The 20,266-nt window shown below is 41.0% G+C and overlaps 3 protein-coding genes across 9 annotated transcripts; 2 read left to right on the top strand and 1 right to left on the bottom strand.

The window, feature by feature from the left end:
• Positions 1-325: 325 nt before the first annotated feature.
• On the top strand, positions 326-2,691 carry LOC115736281 (cytochrome P450 84A1-like). Its single transcript, XM_030667900.1, has 3 exons — positions 326-980; positions 1,419-1,767; positions 1,967-2,691. Exons 1-3 carry the CDS (start codon positions 394-396, stop codon positions 2,588-2,590), a joined length of 1,560 nt encoding a protein of 519 aa, XP_030523760.1. The 5' UTR covers positions 326-393; the 3' UTR covers positions 2,591-2,691.
• Positions 2,692-8,691: 6,000 nt separating this feature from the next.
• On the top strand, positions 8,692-14,926 carry LOC115736278 (PHAF1 protein At3g51130). 3 transcript variants are annotated; one of them, XR_004014881.2, is made up of 15 exons: positions 8,692-8,989; positions 9,399-9,481; positions 9,781-9,855; positions 10,602-10,669; positions 10,751-10,856; positions 10,951-11,011; positions 11,098-11,264; positions 11,586-11,648; positions 11,951-11,998; positions 12,556-12,669; positions 12,753-12,852; positions 13,682-13,755; positions 14,175-14,279; positions 14,460-14,559; positions 14,662-14,926. XR_004014881.2 is itself a non-coding variant. In XM_030667893.2 (15 exons), exons 1-14 carry the CDS (start codon positions 8,893-8,895, stop codon positions 14,505-14,507), a joined length of 1,209 nt encoding a protein of 402 aa, XP_030523753.1. In that variant the 5' UTR covers positions 8,692-8,892; the 3' UTR covers positions 14,508-14,515; positions 14,685-14,926. The 3 variants fall into 3 exon arrangements, 2 of the variants coding, with proteins under 2 accessions (XP_030523753.1, XP_030523754.1); XM_030667893.2 differs by having other exon boundaries at positions 14,460-14,515; positions 14,685-14,926; XM_030667894.2 differs by having other exon boundaries at positions 14,460-14,512; positions 14,685-14,926.
• A 1,546-nt stretch (positions 14,927-16,472) lies between these two features.
• On the bottom strand, positions 16,473-20,230 carry LOC115736280 (B-box zinc finger protein 18-like). 5 transcript variants are annotated; one of them, XM_030667899.2, is made up of 5 exons: positions 19,679-20,230; positions 18,710-18,806; positions 18,499-18,593; positions 18,177-18,416; positions 16,473-16,839 (listed from the first exon to the last, which is right to left on the bottom strand). In XM_030667899.2, the coding sequence occupies exons 1-5, from the start codon at positions 19,769-19,771 to the stop codon at positions 16,834-16,836; spliced, it is 531 nt and encodes a 176-aa protein (XP_030523759.2). In that variant the 5' UTR covers positions 19,772-20,230; the 3' UTR covers positions 16,473-16,833. The 5 variants fall into 5 exon arrangements, with proteins under 5 accessions (XP_030523759.2, XP_048128209.1, XP_048128210.1 ...); XM_048272252.1 differs by having other exon boundaries at positions 18,499-18,614; positions 18,710-18,889; positions 19,679-20,223; XM_048272253.1 differs by having other exon boundaries at positions 18,499-18,614; positions 19,662-20,222.
• Positions 20,231-20,266: the final 36 nt, after the last annotated feature.

The raw sequence follows: 20,266 nt of genomic DNA on the forward strand, positions 1-20,266 counted from the left end.
TCTTACATGTACACGGATATATATATATATATATATATAGTATAAGGAAATACAGAAGTAGGAAATAATCTTTTCCTATTCTACACACTTAATTTCCAATATCTTGGGTTGATTAGGAAATAATCTCTTCCTATTCTACACACTTAATTTCCAATATCATGGATTGATTAGGAAATAATCTTTTCCTATTCTACACACTTAATTTCCAATATTATGGATTGATTGAATCAATCAATCCACGATTTACACAATCAATCTGATCCATCAAAACCTATCTCCAACATTCTCAAGAACAAAAAGAAAATTCCTGAATATAAGCCCCCATAACACCACCCCGAAGACCCGCAACCCCTTCTCTCCCAGTTGCGCCGCTCGCACGAAGAAGGGAAACAGATGAGAGAAGCCATGGACTCTCTGCTACAGGCTCTGCAAAACCAGCCTCTCCCCGCGGCCTCGCTCGTCTCTGCCGCCGCTGCCCTCATCCTCCTCCCCCTAGCCCTCGCCCTCCGCTCCTGCCGCCGCCTCCCCTATCCTCCCGGCCCCAGGGGCCTCCCGGTCATCGGCAACATGCTGATGCTCGACCAAATGACCCACCGCGGCCTCGCGGGGCTAGCCCGCAAGTACGGTGGCCTCTTCCACCTCCGGATGGGATCCCTCCACATGGTCGCCGTGTCGTCCCCCGAGCACGCCCGCCAGGTCCTCCAGGTCCAGGACCACGCCTTCGCGAACCGGCCGGCCACCATCGCCATCAGCTACCTCACGTACGACCGGGCCGACATGGCCTTCGCCCACTACGGCCCGTTCTGGCGGCAGATGCGGAAGATCTGCGTCATGCGGGTGTTCAGCCGCAAGCGGGCTGAGTCGTGGAGGTCAGTGCGCGAGGAGGTGGACGTGACGGTGCGGGCCGTCGCCGGGAGCATCGGCACCACCGTGAACATAGGGGAGCTGGTGTTCGCGCTCACCCGGGACATCACGTACCGGTAGGCTTGATTTACATTATTTTTTTTTTTTTTCGTTCTGAAGATTTACATGATTTATGCATGTCGTAAAATTTATTTTTCTCTCCCTCTTTCTCTGGTTGCACAGAAATGGGATGAGCCAAACACATCACATAGTTTTACGGACCTTCGTGCAAACGTGGATTTCCTCTCAAGTGTCGGATAAGACGAAATCGGACATAAAAAAAAATTGAGAGTAAATTCCTCCTCGTGGGAGTTCTGTTCTTATTTATTAAGTGGTTCGATTTGATAGATTTTTTTCTTCAATTTAATAATCAAATCTCTAGCTTGATTTTAAATTTAATATTACGAAATTTTTATCTTTGAAATTTTAATATCCATTTACACAAAAGAAATTGGAATTTCCATGTTACTTAGCGAAATCGCCGCGTGCTCATGAAACTGTCTTTAAACCTGCAGGGCAGCATTCGGAGCGAGCGCGACCGAAAGGCAAGACGAGTTCATGGGGATATTGCAGGAGTTCTCGAAGCTGTTCGGGGCATTTAACCTCGCGGATTTCATCCCGTGCCTCGGCCGGGTCGACCCGCAGGGGATCAACCAGAGGCTCGTCAAGGCTCGACAGTCGCTCGACGGGTTCATCGACAAGATCGTGGACGACCACATGGAGAAGAAGGCGAACACGACCCCGGGCGAGGAGGCCGAGACGGACATGGTGGATGACTTGCTCACCATCTACAGCGAGGAAACGACGGAGGATCTCGAGAACTCCATCAAGCTCACCAAGGACAACATCAAAGCCATAATTATGGTAAGATCGACGGCAATTTGTCTTGACAATTTTCTCTTCATGGATTTCGAGTTTCCGGCAATCATTTGAGGCAAACCGAAAGAGGGTCTTAGGATAGCATTTGGTAAGAAGAAACATCTAGTACCAAATTAAGATTAGGATAAGTATTTCGACTATAGATGTGTGTGCATGTCCTGGTTAATATTTATAAATCATGTAGGATGTTATGTTTGGTGGGACCGAGACGGTCGCGTCCGCAATCGAATGGGTGATGGCGGAGCTAATGAGGAGCCCCGAGGACCTCAAGAAGGTCCAGAAGGAGCTCGCAGATGTGGTGGGCCTTCACCGCCGGGTCAAAGAGTCCGACTTCGAGAACTTGACCTACCTAAGATGCGTGATTAAGGAAACACTCCGCCTCCACCCGCCGATCCCCCTCCTCCTCCACGAGACGGCGGAGGACGTGGAGGTCTCCGGCTACTTCATCCCCGCCAGGACGCGCGTCATGATCAACGCGTGGGCCATCGGGCGGGACCCGAGCTCGTGGGAGGACCCAGATACCTTCAAGCCCTCCAGGTTCTTGAGCGAGGGCGCTCCGGACTTCAAGGGGAGCAACTTCGAGTTCATCCCGTTCGGGTCGGGCCGTAGGTCTTGCCCTGGCATGCAGCTCGGGCTCTACGGGCTTGAGTACGCGGTGGCTGACCTCCTCCACTGCTTCACGTGGGAGTTGCCCAACGGGATGAAGCCTGGTGAGATGGACATGAGCGACATGTTCGGGCTCACCGCGCCAAGGGCTCACCGCCTCGTGGCGATCCCGAGCCCGAGGTTGCTGTGCCCCTTGTACTGAGGGAAGGCGTTGACCGAACCGAGGGTTTGGTGCGAAATGTGTTGAAATGGCTGGCTTTGCATGTGCTTTGCTCCTTGCATGGAGTCTCTTTTCTTCTGATACAATCTTTTCCTTCTTATTTTTGCCCTTTTTTTCAATCCTGGGTGAGCTTTTGCTTCGTTTGACTTGACATGGCCATGACATAACAATTTGATGGACATTTGAGTCGGGCTAGGATAAAAGACAGAGGTTGCATTGTGATTTCCAAGGAGAATATGATAATGAACTCTCGCGAGAAATCACAAATTCAGCCTGTGTTCGCCCTGTCGCCCCTCCGCTGCTTGCCGCCGATTGCCCTCCACAAATCCTCCTAAAGCTCCACCCGGTGCGATTGAATACCTCCAACCATTTGGTGTTTGGCCAGGCTTTGATCCCGACGCCGTCGTCGAATGATCGTGTTAAAATATGAAAATATTATATCACGTCTTTATTTAACAGTTTTTAAATTTTTAGAATAGTTGGCAGTGGTATCCACATAATCTCATGATATTGAAGTAGGAAGTTTTGAGTTCAAATTTTTCTAGCACCTAGCTCTTGTGTTTTGCCGTATCACGGCATGAGAGAAAGCAAATAGAGTGGACTGAATATGTTTGCTCTATCCCTTGAATTTTTTTAATCTTCTCAAAATGGGCATAAAAATAGCATAAGTGTCATAACTTTCATACAATACCCACTTGATAGCCATAACTTCTTTTTCCACTCACTTAAGTGCTATAAATTTGAAAATTTGATGACTTAAGTACCATCAACAATTTTGCTCGCCGAAAAAGCCGATGTGGATGCCGGTTGTCCTATGTGACACCGCCAGCACTAACGTGGATAATTTTTGTAATTTTTATTTTCAATTCCACATTGAAATGGAAAATTAAGTAAAAAAATACACGTTGGATGATTTACTGGAAATGACACTCAAATAATAGATTTTACTCCGATGTGATACTTAAGTTAGAAAAAAAAAATATATGGTACTCAATTGAATGCCGTATGAAAGTTATGGCACCTCTGTTGTTCTTATCCCAAACTTAACAAGAGAAAAGTTCTGGTTTAGTAATACTTAAAAAGGGTAGGTAAATTAAAGGGGTTACTAATCTACACAAATAAAAGTCGTAAGTCGCTTGAAAAGTTGGTATAATGAATAAAATAATTAGATTTTGGTACTCCAAAACTAGTTATTAAATTAGTCTGACAAAATTTAGCAAGGCTCTCTAATTAATTCGGTAATTTAAGGTAATATTTAGTAAATTTGACGGGTAAGTTGTGCAATAAAAGTTTGTAAGTTAATACAATACATTGTTAATTTGCAAATTATTAAAGAAAATCGATGATTTCTTAAATATTGATAAATTACCAACAAGTTATTTGAAATAATAAAAACAAATCATTGGTCATCTTTTTCACAATATATATTTTATATATTTACCAACGCTTATAGGAAAAACACTTAATTAAAATTAACCAATACTAAAATGAATTCATGTTATTAGGCACATAATGTTATTAGTCTGCAAATCTTCAGGGGACAGTAGAGGCCACGCCAATAATTGGATATAACCATTTCAACATATAAGCTAAACCACGAATGAGAAGACAATGGATGAAGGCATCAAAATAATGGGATAAAAATCCACTTTGGCCAGGACGAGAGTAAGAGGAACTTAACCCACCAACATAGAGATCAAAAAAGGAAAAGAAAAGTGAACCTCATGTCATTTGTCTACGCAATGAGTAGAGGAAGTCCTCTGTGGCATGACGTTAAGTTAATACAGACAAGAATATCAAAATCGCAGAGACAGAGGATATTCGAGCTATTGTGGCTGTCATGAATGTGGTCTTCTTCATAGCATCAGAAACCATGTATCGTTGTTCCTGTTGCCTTCGGGTACAGCAAAAGCCATAGCGAAAACTTTGCCTACTTGTAAAGGAGATATGACATGTCCTAACATCTTCAGAAAAAACGAAATGGAGACCTATCAGTGTAAATGTAAATTAAAGAGGACAAAAGACAAATACGGTGAACAAACCACTGCAGTTCCCTATGCAAAAAGCGAGCTGATACAGGAACGTCTGTCTGTGGACTTTCTTGTGACAATTCCACTACCGAATCCATTAGGCTGTGGTGCTCCTCTACACGCAAATGTCAAACTACCTCGGGGTGTATTCAGTAGTCTAAACGAATTAACCTCTCATGCTTTCACAACTACTTTTACTAATTCTCTCGTGGAATTTTCATTTCACGTCAACTCCGAATGATGCTTCAGACATAACTTCATAAGTTCAGAGATTCCGAAATATATATCGATAAGGATAGTCCATGAAGTCAAAAGAAACTTGAGTATATGTATTGAGATGACTTGAAAACCTCACCAGTTTATGAGTGGATTAGTATTTAATGAGTTCGGATTATTATAGAAACTTTAAGGAATTTTTATCCGGACCCAAGGGTATTTTTAAGAAATTATTATTGGCCCGGTACTATTTTTAGGGACACTATATTGGATTTAGGTCCTATCGGATCAATTATGTGCGATATTGGGACAACCGGGGATAGGATAGGACAAGTGGCCGTACGTGGACACGTGTAGGGCCACGTGCCAACTCGTGGCAACTGGTGAGGAGCCATGTGTCACCGCCACAACGCACGTGGCAAGGCGGTGCCACGTGTCAATGTGGGGGCAACGCATGGTGGACACGTGACACAAGCGGGCAACACGTGTCACCGCGTGGTCGAATGCAAGCCGACTCGTCCAAAGTCGACTCCACCGTAAGTCGACTCACTTTAAGATAACTGTTCTTCAGCTGCTTCCCCTATATAAACCTTTAGATTCAGTTTATTTGTCGTATGATTGTCAGAACGTCGTCACTATGCTTCCATAATCCTCCGAGACAGCCGACCGCCCTTAGCCATACGTCTATATCCACGATCGCCGCCCTCATCCCCACTCGCTACCCGCAAACCGCGCCACTATGGTCGACGCCATGGCCGACCATTCGCCGCCCTAACCGAGGTCACTCGCCCATCTGTTCGTTCGTCTGTTGATTGTTATTTCTAAATCCCTATTTTCTCGATTAATCGAGGCAAGTAGATATCTATCCTTATTACTAAAATTTCTAAATCCCTATTTTCCAATGAAGGAAAAAGAAAAGAAAAAAAAGGAAAAATTCGAAAAAACATTTGTGAAAAACATTCACATCAATGGCGGTGGTGCCATATAAGAGTGCCAACATTGATGGGACTATCAATTCGGCTATCCTTAGCCAAAATTGGCTTAAAAGACTATATTATCAAATCATCAAAAGGTTATATGGATTAAATCGACAAATTGCTAAAATATTTATGATAAAATATTAAAAAATTAGGATTGAATTGGCTGCAGTAACATATATTTAAAGCTTTTGAGATAATTATCGTGCTCTATTTTCCTCCTATCATTGATTGGTGGGTTTCAACTTCTAACAAGCAACAACATTCGTGTCTGTTTAAAAACAATGCAGGTGATGCCGACAAATTGTGACGATGATCGGAGGGAGTTTCCTTCTTATCAGGTCTTCTTGGGCCCAGCCCATTTTCAGGATCTTGGGCCCTAATTTCAAACACACTCTCTCTAGATGGGTAGCATCTTTATTTTGGCATGAGATGATGACACAACTAATCCATGAACATTGACCTAATATGTAATGCGATCCATAAATTTTTAATTTATTCAATATGACCCTTGAACTTTAGTCTAATGTTTAATATGGTAATTAGGATTTAAGGCTAAGCATAATGGATCCATTGGATCTCGAACCCGACTGGTTGGTCCGATTCTGGGGAGCTCCGATCCGGTTCTCGATTCCTAAAAATCGAACCGGCGTCTAGGCTGTCCCATTTCCGATTCTAGAGGGAACCAAACCAACCATTTTCTATTTTTTTAAATATAAAATTAAATTTATTTTAAAATAGGTAGCCACCGATCCACCACCCATCCCTCCAGCACGAGTGGAAAAAGCCCACCATCCCTCTCATCTATCCCTCTCATACAAAAAGCGATTGTTTGTGTACTACCTTTCCTCCTTGTCGACATCAACTCCATCGGTGGTTTCATCGTCAACAGCGGCTCTGCGCTTAGGCCGAGGAACGATGGTCTCGGCCTCGTTCGCAAAGTCCATGAGGAAGCCGAACACGGGATCGAAGACGGGACATAGTGGTGATCAAGATGGAATGGCTTAGTCAAGATGGACAAATTTGTGAGTCGGGTTTAGGGGCTTAGGATGTGCATTGTAATACTTCTGAAAATGAATTTCTGCTCCAAAAGTGCTTCTGGAGCAAAAACCCGTTTGGTAATGCAATTTCTAAAACACAAATTCATTTGGTAAAAATTTGTACTTTCGAAAGAAATTTATATTTCTGAAGTTGTTTTTCCCCCAATTTGAGAAGTTAAAAAAAGTTGTTTTTCAACTCAAGAAGCACTTCTCGACTCGCCTTTTTTTCATTATGCCCTTACCCTCTTTTCATTACGCCTCTCTCTCCCAATCACGTCTCCGTTGTTGCTGCCCACCACCGCTAACCACAAGCCATCGCCACTCGCTATCAACCACCGCCGACCCCTGTCAACCCACTAGCCACCACCGCCCCATCCCCCGGTCGACCACCGCCGCCGCCAACCACCGCCCCCGCCACCATCATCGCCGACACCGAGTTGCCATCTCCTGCTACCGAAGCAAAAATAAATAATAATTTTATATTTTTAAAAAGTAAATAATATTTTTCATAATTAAAATTATTTTTTAAAGAAAATTAAAAAATTAAAAATGAAGTAGAAAATTTTCAATCGCCGACAATAATTTATCGTAGAAAATTTTGTGTTAATAATATTTTAGAAATAGAAATTTTCAACCGTTATCGATTGAATTTCTCTGATGAAAAGTCAACTTCTAGAGTAAAAGCGGAAAAATCAACTTCTTGCGAGAAGTTGATTTATGAAGCAGAAGTGTTACCATATGCGCCCTTAAGCGAACAAGAAATCAATTTTCGTGGACCCGGGAAGGACGAAAGTGCACATTTTAGTAAAGGAAAAATGGATGGCACCATTGACTTCCGAATAAGAAGAGTTGAGATTCCAATTTACCGGTTCCACTAGACCGCCCGAGAACCTAACTAAATCGAGAACCGATCACCTATACTAGAATTTTGGTATATATTCAATATAGTTCATGAACTATATGAAAATGTTCACTATAACCCTTCCATTAATTTAAGATCATAGACATTGAACATTTTTTATTGTCCGGGGACTAAATTGAACTTGTGCAAAAAATTTAGAGAATTTATTGAACAAATTAGAAATTCAGGAATTGCATTGCACGTGGAGCTAAAGTTCAAAGACTACCACATTAAACAAATTAAAAGTTCAAAGACCACATTGCATAGTGGGCTAAAGTGGAAGAACCTCATTAAACAAATTAAAAGTTTATGGACAACATTGCACATAGAGCCAAAGTTTAGGGACCATTTGTGTCATTTTTCCTTTTGGCTTGGAACCGTGCCTTTCGATCAAACTCATCCAGTCTCCTCCTCTTTTGGCGACTCATCCACTCCTTTGTTTACTTTTTCGGCCACACATTCTCTTCGCACGTGAAATGACACATCGGACTTTTAAATATATCATCGGAAGAAAATTTGACGGGAGCTGAATTTAGGTTACCAAAAAAAAAATGAGACAAAAGAAAAAAAAGAGAGTTTGGGCCAAAATCAAGACCGACCTAAAGATAGTACGCACATGTGAATAAAAAGAGAATTCGGGTTAGAATTAGGTTCCGACCTAAAGTCGGTGCCTTTTAAGGAAATTGAGCGGGCATCAATTAAGTACCAAAACACTTTCCAAGCCTTCAAAGGTGGAAACTGTGGATTCAAGCTTGCTATAATCACCATCAATTGCAAAAAAATGAAATTGATATCAGATGCTTTCTTTTTCTTCTTCTAGTTTTTATATTTGAGAGCTAGTTCGTGAGGATGTCTAATTATTATCTGGTAAAAAAAACCAAACATAATCCAGCTTCTTCTACGGCACGGGGCCCGACCCGACCCGACCCGACCGGGTTAGTTGACGCACGCACACCCCCCAAATTGATTCCGTGCACCGAAAGCGATGGCCAGAAATTCCACCGGCCGCACGCATTCATTCGATTCGTCGACTCCCGCAACGCCTCTCGAATTCGCTTTCCTTCCTTCCTTCCGCTCGCTGCAGAATCGACGCGATTGAGGAGCCGATCCGACCCGATCGATGTTGCAGAGACCGAGACGTCGCTGCGAGGGCACTGCCATGGGCGCCATCACCCTCGACCTCCGCCCCGGCCTCGGAATCGGACCTTTCTCCCTCGGTAATTTCCTGGCTCAAGCTCGAATTGGGATTAATCGAGTTCGGTTGCTTCTTTGCTTGGCATGACTTGGTCTGATCATCGCGATTACGGTTTGCTGAGCTGATCATTTCCTCGTCTCGTTCTCTGTCTAGTTTGATTGTGGAGATATTTTAGCTAATCGTAGGCAGTAATCGTGATTTTTGGCCTATGCTTATATTTCTGTCGACGCTGAAAATCACTTTACTTAGTTCATGTTCGATGTCTGATGGTAGTAAGCTTGCCCGATGCTTAAGTACGTTCGCTAGCGAAACCCAGTTGATATATTTTTTTTCAGCTCGTTCGTGGGACTACTATTCAGGTGAATGGATCGTTTCCTGGACTTGTTACAAACTTTGTCTGATGGTGGGGTACATGTGTTTTATCGATGTAGGGATGCCGATATGCGAAGCGTTTGCGCAGATTGAGCAGCAACCGAACATCTACGATGTCGTCCATGTCAAGTATTATGACGAGGTCAATGTTCTAAACTTGCCGTTGTTTCTCTTTATTTGCCTTTCATTTCAAGTGCCCTCGGCTCAATGGGCCACTTCTATGGTACACTCGATGTCCGATACAACTGGTCAACGTTATGGCGTTTCATCATGATCAAATTGAAAGCTCCGTTATTGTGCAGTACTTTGGTGTGTCTTAAAAGTTTCCAATTCCACCGGAGTTTGGGGTTTGCACTAGTGTACTGTTTAGAAAATATTGCTTGTAACAATGGGCTGTGTTTTTTAGAGTGATTATCACCTAGAAAGCACAATCATGTGCAGGATCCACTAAAGCTGGATATCGTCATCAGTTTTCCCGATCATGGTTTTCATCTTCGTTTCGATCCTTGGTCGCAGGTATGTTCTGAATTTGAATTTTTTTTTTTTTTTATCTTTATTGTGCATTTCTAACTCAACCAATGTGGTCGACTTGGTTGGTACTAATGAGATGGCAACCATTTTTAGTCATTTGTTCTGCAGAATGTTTGTGTGGTTTTCATATACGATATGATTGGGTCTGATCATAGATCATAGAAAAACATTCTCTTCAAACAAACCAGCCTATCCTCTATATAGGGTTTTTACATAGTTGATTTAAATAGCTGATTTGGAATCCCGTAGTGAATTTGGAAACAAAGGATATACGCTCTTGAACCATGGTCCTTTTTGTTGAGACATGATAATGGGGCTGATGTTTGTATCTCGTGCTTGTTATGCGGAACTCTGCTATACGAACAACCTACTGCATTTTCCAATGAGGCAAAACTCTTATGGTAAACCTTGTGCAGAAGCCTTATTGTTTGCTTTAGGCTGTAGAGGGCTTCCTTTTCACAAGGAGTCCACTTCTCTGAAAGACCGTTGTTATATTTATCCATATATTTTGATTGACCTCTCATAATGCATACTATCACAGTTTTCTATTTAAACTTAAACAGGCATTGTGCAATGTGCATCTTTTTACCTCAACTTAATTGAACTCGCATGGGCATCCTAGGAATCATCGTATTCGGTAATGTTTTGATTAACAAATGCTATCTGGCATATTGGTCGTCATAAAATGGTGTGATCAAGTTTCTCATAGCTTTCCTTGAACTTGCTTTCAGAGGTTACGCCTGATTGAGATTTTTGATGTCAAGAGGCTTCAGATGCGCTACTCCAATTCCCTCATTGGGTTGGTTATGATCTTTTTTTTAGTTATATTGCTTTTCATGTCAATTACAGTGGCTTAATCCATTTACTTCTTCAACTGTAGAGGACCATCGACTCTTGCCACATTTGTAGCTGTCTACGCACTTTTTGGACCAACTTTTCCTGGAATCTACGACAAAGATAGAGGTGTCTACACTCTTTTCTACCCGGTAAGTGTATGGAAACCCAGAATTCACTGTCTTACTCTTTCAAGAATGTTCTGTGTCCATGGGACATTAGTTGAAGCTTATTATTTTTTGTCAGGGGTTATCTTTTGCTTTTCCTATTCCCGGCCAATATACAGATTGCTGCCATGACAGAGAAGGTATTTTGTGGTTCAGTTGATATATACTAAGTTTCATGAGATATTTCATTGTTGATGTTTGATTTCATCCTTGTTTTTTGAAAAAGCGGAACTGCCCCTAGAGTTTCCTGATGGCACCACTCCAGTAACATGCCGCGTGTCTATATATGATAGCTCCACAGACAAGAAAGTTGGTGTAGGATCTTTAATGGATAAAGCTTCTGTCCCTCCCTTACCTCCCGGTAGTCTCTACATGGAGGAAGTTCATGTTAAGGTTTGATATCACTCTCTTTCAACTGTAATTTGATTTGGATCTCATCGTGACTACTAAAGGAATTAGGTTGTGCATGTGTGCCTATGTGTGGTGTTGTGTTTTTATGTTTATGGCTCTTCATGACTACTGAAGGAATTAGGTTGTGTGTGTCATCCTTATTGCTAACCTTTGTTGACAAATATGGTGTATATACAAGAATCGTTGATCTGGAAGGTCCTCCTGTATAAATAAGTCAAGTTTGGTTGTCTGGTTTGCTTCTATTTATGATGTCTTTTTTTATGGGGAAACGTGACTTTAAGCTGTTGTGTTTTGGTTTATCAGCTTGGAGAGGAATTGCATTTCACCGTTGGTGGACAAAGTATTCCTTTTGGTGCATCACCTCAGGTAAATTACGGTGTTGCACATTGAATTTGGGATTTTTTGCTGAGGTGTATGTTCACTTGCTGGTCAATGCAATACATCCACTCTGGTTCAAATTATGTAGTTTATGCTTCCACGAAAACATTGGAATAGAGAACCCATTGCGGTGGTTTAAGAAGTTGTGATTGCTTGATTGTTGTGTGACATTAAGGTGGTGAACTGCTGATGAATAATAACGATAAGTTATGGTGTTGAGTCGACGAATATTATTTTTTAATATGTTTTTACTCTGGTATGTGCTCTAAGATTTCATGATTTTTGTGCAGGATGTGTGGACTGAATTAGGTCGTCCGTGTGGAATTTATCAAAAACAGGTCAAAAGATGTCCATCTTTTTTCTTTCAGAAATTTCAGTTGCTTGCAAGAATCAGTCCTTTGTCTTATATCATTTGTCAATATTAACTTAAGCCGAAAACAAAGCTACATATCTACCAGAAAGACATCTGTACACGTCACTGCATACTTGTTTGTGTCTGTTTCGCGGGAGGCCTGCAGGGTGGGGGGAGGTTAGATTGCAGCGAGTGTTAGCAGTCGAAGCAACATTTTCAGGATTTGCTTGTAAATTAAAATAGGAATTAGCTGTGTAATGGGTCTTGGCTGGGGTGTCAGACGTTTGAGTCTTTCATGGCTGTGAGATATGAACCGTGAGGGATATAGTTCGCTCCCATTAACTCTTAGGTGACTAGGAATTGTTTATTTACATGCAGATCAGATAATTTGCTTCCCCAGGTTTTAGTTGGTTATGGTCATGGTCATCACTGTCGCTCTGCTCTCCTCGTAGGAGTGTTACTGAGCATTTTTTATTTGGAAAGTTGGGTAACATGCTCAATAGGAACTCAGTACTTTTGTTGGCTATTCTGTTGGTTTAACAGGTTGATCAAATGGTAATACACTCTGCCTCCGACCCACGTCCAAGGACAACTCTCTGCGGGGATTATTTCTACAATTATTTCACTCGAGGCTTAGATATCTTATTTGATGGCCAGGTCCGTTTATACATTCCTAGTGTCTTGATCCTAACCTTTTACTTTTTATACTCCTTTCTCATTTAGCTCTTATAAATTTGCAGACTCACAAAATCAAAAAGTTTGTATTGCATACAAACTATCCTGGGCATGCGGATTTCAATTCATATATAAAATGCAACTTCATTGTCTATGGTTCCGACCGTAAGTTCTTTTGCTCTCCTCAGCTGTTGAAACAGAGCTATCTCTACTCCTATATCCAGAAAACAAGATTTCGTCCCTCGTTTAGTTAGTTCCAGTTTTGCCACTTAGCAAAACTTCCTTAAGTGTCGCAACCAAGTGCATTGAAGTAAATTTCTACTTAGTTTCACTGCCAAATTTTAAATTGCCCATGTGTGCTTCTGCTCACATTTTGTAAGAGGTGATCAGACCTTTGAAATTTGAAAAACTACAAATGTGAATTGCACCTTCTCCTCTCATTTTAAAACATGACATTCATTGCTAATTTTTTAAGATAAATACATTATCTTGTCAAAGCTCCAGTTCTCTGTGGATGTTTGCATGGTCACTTCTGTTTTCATTCTCTTGGTAGTCAGACCAGCACATTAGGGACCTTAAAAGTCTCTCTTTCTTCAACTAATATGTCCCTTGCTTCATCTAAGCTCTATATACTTCTTATGTTACCTATTTCTTTGGTAAGAAACTTGGCGATGCATAATCTTTGCACACTGATTTAATCCATGTGGTGTCTAGTACCAGTTAAATAAATTCCAAGTTAAATAACATGTCATTTGTATTGTTTAAATTTTCCATTTGTATTGGATATGCTGCATCTGCTGAAGGTCTAGTTAAGTTAAAGGAATCAATGGGAAGTGAGAGGAACAGACGGTTTTATTCTATTGGTGAGAGAGGAATAGACAATTTACCTTGTGCTTAAACAGAGGATACTTTTTGATGGGCTGACAAACAGTTTACCCTGTACTTAGGCGGAGGATACTTTTTGATGGACTGACATTCTTCTCTCTGCTTGCAGTTGGTGGTTCCTTCCAGGAAGTGAATGGTTCTAAAAACAGGATTACTCCAGGCACAAAATGGGAGCAAGTGAAGGTTTATTTCTTGTCAGAACACAAACTTGAAGAAAAATCCTGTTAGAAATAGATTGAGGAAATCATATTTTTTTTGTCTCTTGTTCTGTGGCCATTGCAGCATTAAGATAGTCACTTGCACAAGGACTCAGTACTCTTAAGAGGGAAAAAAAGGTCTTATGATGTTTTTTTATCTGGAAAAAATAAGTTTTGTTTCTCTCTTGACCAATTTTTGGTTCCTTCTTAGCTTCGTGGTTTTTCATTTTCTGTCAAGTGTTTTATGTCTTCGTGTGTTCAATAGAACATTCGAACTTGGAAGTTTGTCATATACTGCTATCCTCGCATGCTGCTTCAGTTGGCTTCTGTCTTGTTTGTTTTCTGTATTTCTCTATTGCTCAACATGAAGTAACACCTAACTAAACAATGTAAACCCATCTGTAGGAGATCCTTGGAGACTGTGGTCGAGCTGCTATACAAACTCAAGGTTCTACTAGCAATCCATTTGGATCTACTTTCGTGTATGGTTATCAGAATGTTGCTTTCGAGGTGAGCATGAGCTACAAGGATACCTCATTTCTTCAACTATGAGAGGGAGAGCTCTTTAGAGCATCATTTACTTGGGGGACTTTGTGAGCATGCTTCTTTGACATGAGAGAGAGAGAGAGATGTTTGTTTTGTCTCAAGCAAAAAAAGAGTGATTGCTGAAGATTTCCTCTGAATAAGCAGGTGATGAAGAATGGCTATATAGCAACTGTGACTCTCTTCCAGTCATGATTACTGTTGTAAGTCCTGCTCTTCCTTTTAAATGTCTTTGCTTATTAACAATTTGTTCGCTCTATGGGGAATTATGGTGCAACTTGATGATTTTCCAAGTCGCTAGTACTGCTAAAATCATTTACTTTTTGAGTGGCTATTGATTTTCTCTTAGCTCACAATATTTTGTGGTTCCAGTTATGCAGGCACTCCGCTCAAACTGGCGTAAATTTGTACAGTTGACTTCGGTTGATTGCCGATTTGGCCAATAATTGGCAGGACAGCTGGACGCTTGGGGGGAAAAATTGTACAGCTCTGTATCAATGTACATAGTTTATTCATTCTATTAGCTCTCTGCTTTTGCATGTAATGTAATCATAATCTATCATCATTGACATCTTTGACATTTTCGCAAATCCTGATTTCCATTCCGTTTCTCATTCTGTTGTGTTGACTCGTTTAAGTTTTGTTTTGAGAATTTTAGTACATGAGAATGAAATCTGTGTTGAAGAAGTTTCGTAATGGGGATCAGAGCAAGTCGGAGCGATAGATTTTCACCAAACTAAACATTTCCCGCTGGTGCTGTGTGGTTTTGATTGGAATTCCTTCCAACTGAAGTCTAGGTGAAGGATTATTAGGTGGGTAATCGGCAAAAAGACACTAGAAGTATCAATATTTATGTACAGTGTTTATTTTAGTATCAATTTTTTTTATCACTTAAGTGTTAATTTTTTTTAAAAAACGGTCATTTCAGTGTTAATTTCGGTGAACTTTATCAGAAATCATATGTGGCGCTTACATGATTCGCCGGAGCATCCTAGTCAGCAAAAAAAAATAAAAAATCAATAAAACAAATTCACTTAATATTAAAAAAACTAAAAAATAAAAATAAGCTAAACATAAAAAAATAAAAAAAAATGTGCCCTTGTTGCTACAATTGCAAGTTTGCTTCCTCTTTTTTTAAAGTTTTTTTTTTCTATTTACTTCTAATTTTTAAAAAAAAATTAACCTAATTTTTAGTTTAAAAGTCCGCGTAGACTGAATTTTAAAAGAAAAATTGTCCAAGAATTTTTGAAAAAAATTCCACATAATATTAAGCAATTAATTAAAAAAAAAAATCGTGTGTAGTGTTTCGTTGGAATTGACACTTAAGCAATCTTTTTTGGGCAGAATCGGCACTTAAATGGTTGTTTTTTCTCCGATTTGGTACTTAAGTGATCCAAGAAAAAATATTGACACTAAAATAATCGTCTTACATAAATATTAACACTTCAGGTGTCCTCTTGCCATGGGTAATATCTAAAACGTCAGATATAAAGCTCCCAAGAACAATAGAAACTTACGAACATACCTGTCTCTCAGGAGGAGGATTGATAATCTGTCTTTTCACGCAAAACAGGCCTTTTGGTCTGAAACTGTCTAATGTCTCATCAGTAAACATCAATATGTGAACGCCTCTTGGGTCTTTTTTATTTTTATTTTATTTTTTCATAATCTTATTGTTCTAATAAATTTCTTCAATCAAGTATTCAGTCTATATCAATGTGGATATCATTAGCTTTTGTTGGCCAATTTTATTACCTTGAATATGGAGAGATTGATGAACTCTTTCTCTAATTTTATGGTTTAGATGATAAGTTTGTTTTCCATACGACAAAGCTTGACATCCAACCTACCAAATCTAAGAATATTTTTCTAGATATTCTCTTCAATGTCAATACCCTATTTGGACACGTTAGCATGTCCTAGAACTTACTCATCGAAAAACAAAGATCGAGATTTGTCTTAAAATCATAACGAAGTGTACAAAATGGTGGAACACATGGAAGGTTACACGTTGCCTATAACCGATTGAATTGATGTGAATCACAAGAATCACACAAGCTTATTAAGCTATAGAAGCGCCGCATAAGTGAATCTTTCTGAAATATATTATCTACCAAGCTTCTATTATATGTGACTAAAGTAATAAATGTTGCATCTTCATAGATAAAAATAGTAAAGATGACTTCACTTATATTAGATTGTTGCAACCGTGCGTGGCACGGGCAATCTTCAAGTTACAAGCAATTACCCGCAGTGACTTGTAATGTCCCTTGGTTCTCCCAAAAAGAGGAAACGATTGACCTCCTGGTCTGGACAAAAGACAAACTGAGACTATGACTTTGAGTCCAAAAACACATGATTCACCCGTCTCCAGGAACTTTCACCAAGGGGAAGGTGGAGGAGCAGATGAAAATCAGGCACAGAGAGGAGCCCTGTAAATAAGACCGGGCTGTAAATCGCACTTCCCGCATCGTAGTTTGAGCTTCCACCGAAACCCGCTTCGCCAGGGTAATGATTATTGTCATTGCTGCCAAAACAGAATCCTTGGTGGCTTAGGAATGTCGGGGAATCGTATATGAGAGACAACCATGGGAAGCGGGGTGATATCTCGGAAGAATGGAAAAATCTAGTCTTTAAGCCTTTCTTTTTCTGGTATTGCAAGCAGGTGTGGGGATCACGTATACCAATTCTCAAAGGCCAAGAACAGTGACAGTGTGAAATCTAATAGTTGCCGCTACACCATTTCACAATGAGATATTTTCAAGTTGCAGCAGGTATGATGACAATTATGAGCAAACAAGGAAGGACCAAGCACAACAAGCAAAACAATGTTAGTCAAATAGAAGTTCTGATAACAATATCGAAACAAGCAGTCACGCTGACTGCTAGACTCTTCCATGTATTTGGGGTCAACTGGGCAAACTGAGAGAATACGAAATCTCAGTGGTAGCCCACATTAAGTATAGGGATATGCTGACTTTGCAAGAATCGCATTAACATTTAACTGGCAGAATTGAGTGAAGATTTGACTAAAGTTGTTAGTATCAACTTGTGCTTCCAAAACAGGAAACTTGAGTCATATTGCCAGCTTTTCAGTCAGAACTAGAAAGAGTTTAAGTCTCGATATTTATTGAAATGGCCCACACAATTTAACTAGCACCCTTTGAGTGAGAACTAAGATCAGTTAAGCATTCGTCCTTCTCACTATTGTCACCATTTTCAGATCTTTAGAACACAAGTCCATGAAGAACTAGAGTACCGTGGATGTTTTCCTCAAAAAGACATCTCTTGACTGAAAAATGTGAAGTATTATTACGGAAAAGCCCCAGATGTTCTCCTAAAATGAATCTAATGCACAGATGAGAAGTAAAATGAACTTGCCACTTAAGTCAGATTAGTGAAGTCATTTACTGGTCAGTTCATACGCGAAACAAGGACCCAGGTTAGTATTTTGCCTTCACAATAAGTCTTAAGTGAAATCAAGTTAGAGCCATTGACTGCTTCTGCTACCCCCTCTTGCTTTACATAAGACCTCTGTTGCATGACTTGCGTCAATGCTTGTGACTGTCCTCTTGCAAACGCATTTATTCAACAACACATAACCATCACACGAATGTGCAGAGAAATGTCATCAAAGCTCCAACAATAGGTATCACGTCTAATCTTCCAACTATTACCAAAACCTATATGACCAGACTCTTCATGAGACAACAGATCACAGATTTAGGCCAGTGTCTCTCATTTTTGTTACTAGTTACATACTTGGAAGATGTTAAAAGCCAATCACAAGGAGTGTTAACAAAGATCAATACGCACAACCAAATATCACAACCGAGACATGCATATTCCTTATTATTCACTAACCTCATTGTAGGAAGCTTGATCGTGCATTCTATGGGGCTTCATATTCAGATCGATCATTTTTGAATCCATCTTGGCATGCCCATCAGCATCAGCATCAGGCACCTGAACACTGGATGGTCTATGATTTTGATGATTCTCATCTGATATCACTATAAGGCCCTGATTTTGCGCTCTTTTTTCATTTTGATCCACCAATGGCAAAGCCTGCTCATCACTGTGGGCAGATTTATACCCCGGAAACTACAAGAAAAGATTATACTTTGAACCTGAACAGACGGACAAGAGATTGATGCTGATACTTGCAATAGAATGTGTGACCAACCTCAACTCTCTGCCTTAGTAGAAGGTATCTTCCATGCGTTCTTTTGCCTCCAACATGAACAATCATATCGCATTGTAAACAAAGCGAGGTTCCATCTACCTCACAATAAAAGAAAGCTATACAAACAGTTCAATAAGAATGCCATAGGATCGAATGTCTTGAGCAGAAAACAATGGGGCATATACACGACAAAACTCGAAGGAAAGAGTACCAGGTGCATTTTCACATATGTCACAGCGAGGAACATCGCTGGGAGTCGCAAGGCCAACCCGGACATGCCGACTAGCTAGCTTATTACACATGTGCACCTGCGGTCCATTACCAGCGATTAATTCATAAATCAGAAGTTGTACAAAGCATGGACAAAGCAAGAAGCTTTCTTCCATCAAACTTCGAGAGAGATCGATGCCAGATCAGAGTCAAACTATTTAAGCCCACACGTTCACTCCAACAATGATTCTTGCACTGATAATGGTAAAAGGATGCGCAAAGAAACACATCCGAATATCAGGAGGCGGAAAAACCAAGGCATCCTACAAAATCATGAGCTTATTTCGACCTCCAACCACGAAGAGTGCTTGGCAGTGAAGCGTTTGGTCTGGATGCAACAGATCCCATATCCAACTCACAGCCTAGCCAGTTGGGCCAGACTGGCCCCGATGTAACCCTAGGGCCACCCCCATCACCATGTTGATGGAGCATTACAAGAAGCAAGTGGACGAGGCAGTTTATGTGAATACTTGCTTGGGTACTGATGTCATCTTGGGGGGGGGGGTTTGCTTGGCGAAGGCATATGTCAGAAGAAACTCCCTAACCATCAGCCATGAACCCACCAGACAAGATTCTCGATCATCCCGGTCAAGCACTTGAACAAACGAATTCACACTCAATGGGGGGCTTATTAACTCTTCCAGTATGATCCACCGATAAAGTCATTTGGAGATAAACGACAGCAATGTCTGAGAGACGTTGGATTTACTGAACCACCCACCATTACCATCTCTAAGCTCTTAAACTATCAACAGTCAACGCCTGCAAATCGATTCTACATGCCAAACCACACCAGTCCTAGAGACGGCAAAGGACATCTAAATACATCAACCCAATTCAAGAGCCCATAAGAAGAAGAAGAAAAAGAAGAAAAAGAAGAAGAAGAATTCAACACAAAAGGGTGAGAGACCTTGTCGTCGCAGGCGCTGCAAAGAGCCGCCTCGTCGGCGGCGCAGAACACGACGGCGGCGGCGCTCTCGCAAGCGTCACAAAGGGTCCGCATGCCTACTGTTATCACCACCACCCTCCACTCTCATTTCTCCAGAAGAAAACGGAAACCAATAACAACAGTAACCCAAGAAAACGAAGAATGCTCCCACCCAACAACTCAAAGGGGGGGAAAACCCAAGAAAAAGGAGAGAACTTTCAACTCTCTTGATGGACTGACTGAAAGGGGATGATGGATTATATGGCTGTTGGGTGGGAATGGGGAAACCAGGAATGGAGAGACGAAAGCCAACCTTGGATGGAGTTGGAGGAGGGAAGGGGGGGGAGGAGGAGGAGGAGGAGGAGGAGGTTTGGCCAACAAAAAAGCAGATTCCAGAACGAGAACGCTTGCTGGGATTATTATAATGATTTGGTTGGTCACAACCTTCACAGGTGTGAGTTTTTCTCTCCTTCTTTCGTCAAAAAGACTCGTCAAAATCAAGACTTTGGTTAAGTGGCAAAGAGTGGTGTTTGGGGGGGCAGTTTTGAGCCACAAAGCTTTCAGGCGGCA

This window comes from Rhodamnia argentea, chromosome 11 (genome assembly GCF_020921035.1).
Source record: "Rhodamnia argentea isolate NSW1041297 chromosome 11, ASM2092103v1, whole genome shotgun sequence".
In the NCBI taxonomy this organism is placed as follows: domain Eukaryota; kingdom Viridiplantae; phylum Streptophyta; class Magnoliopsida; order Myrtales; family Myrtaceae; genus Rhodamnia; species Rhodamnia argentea.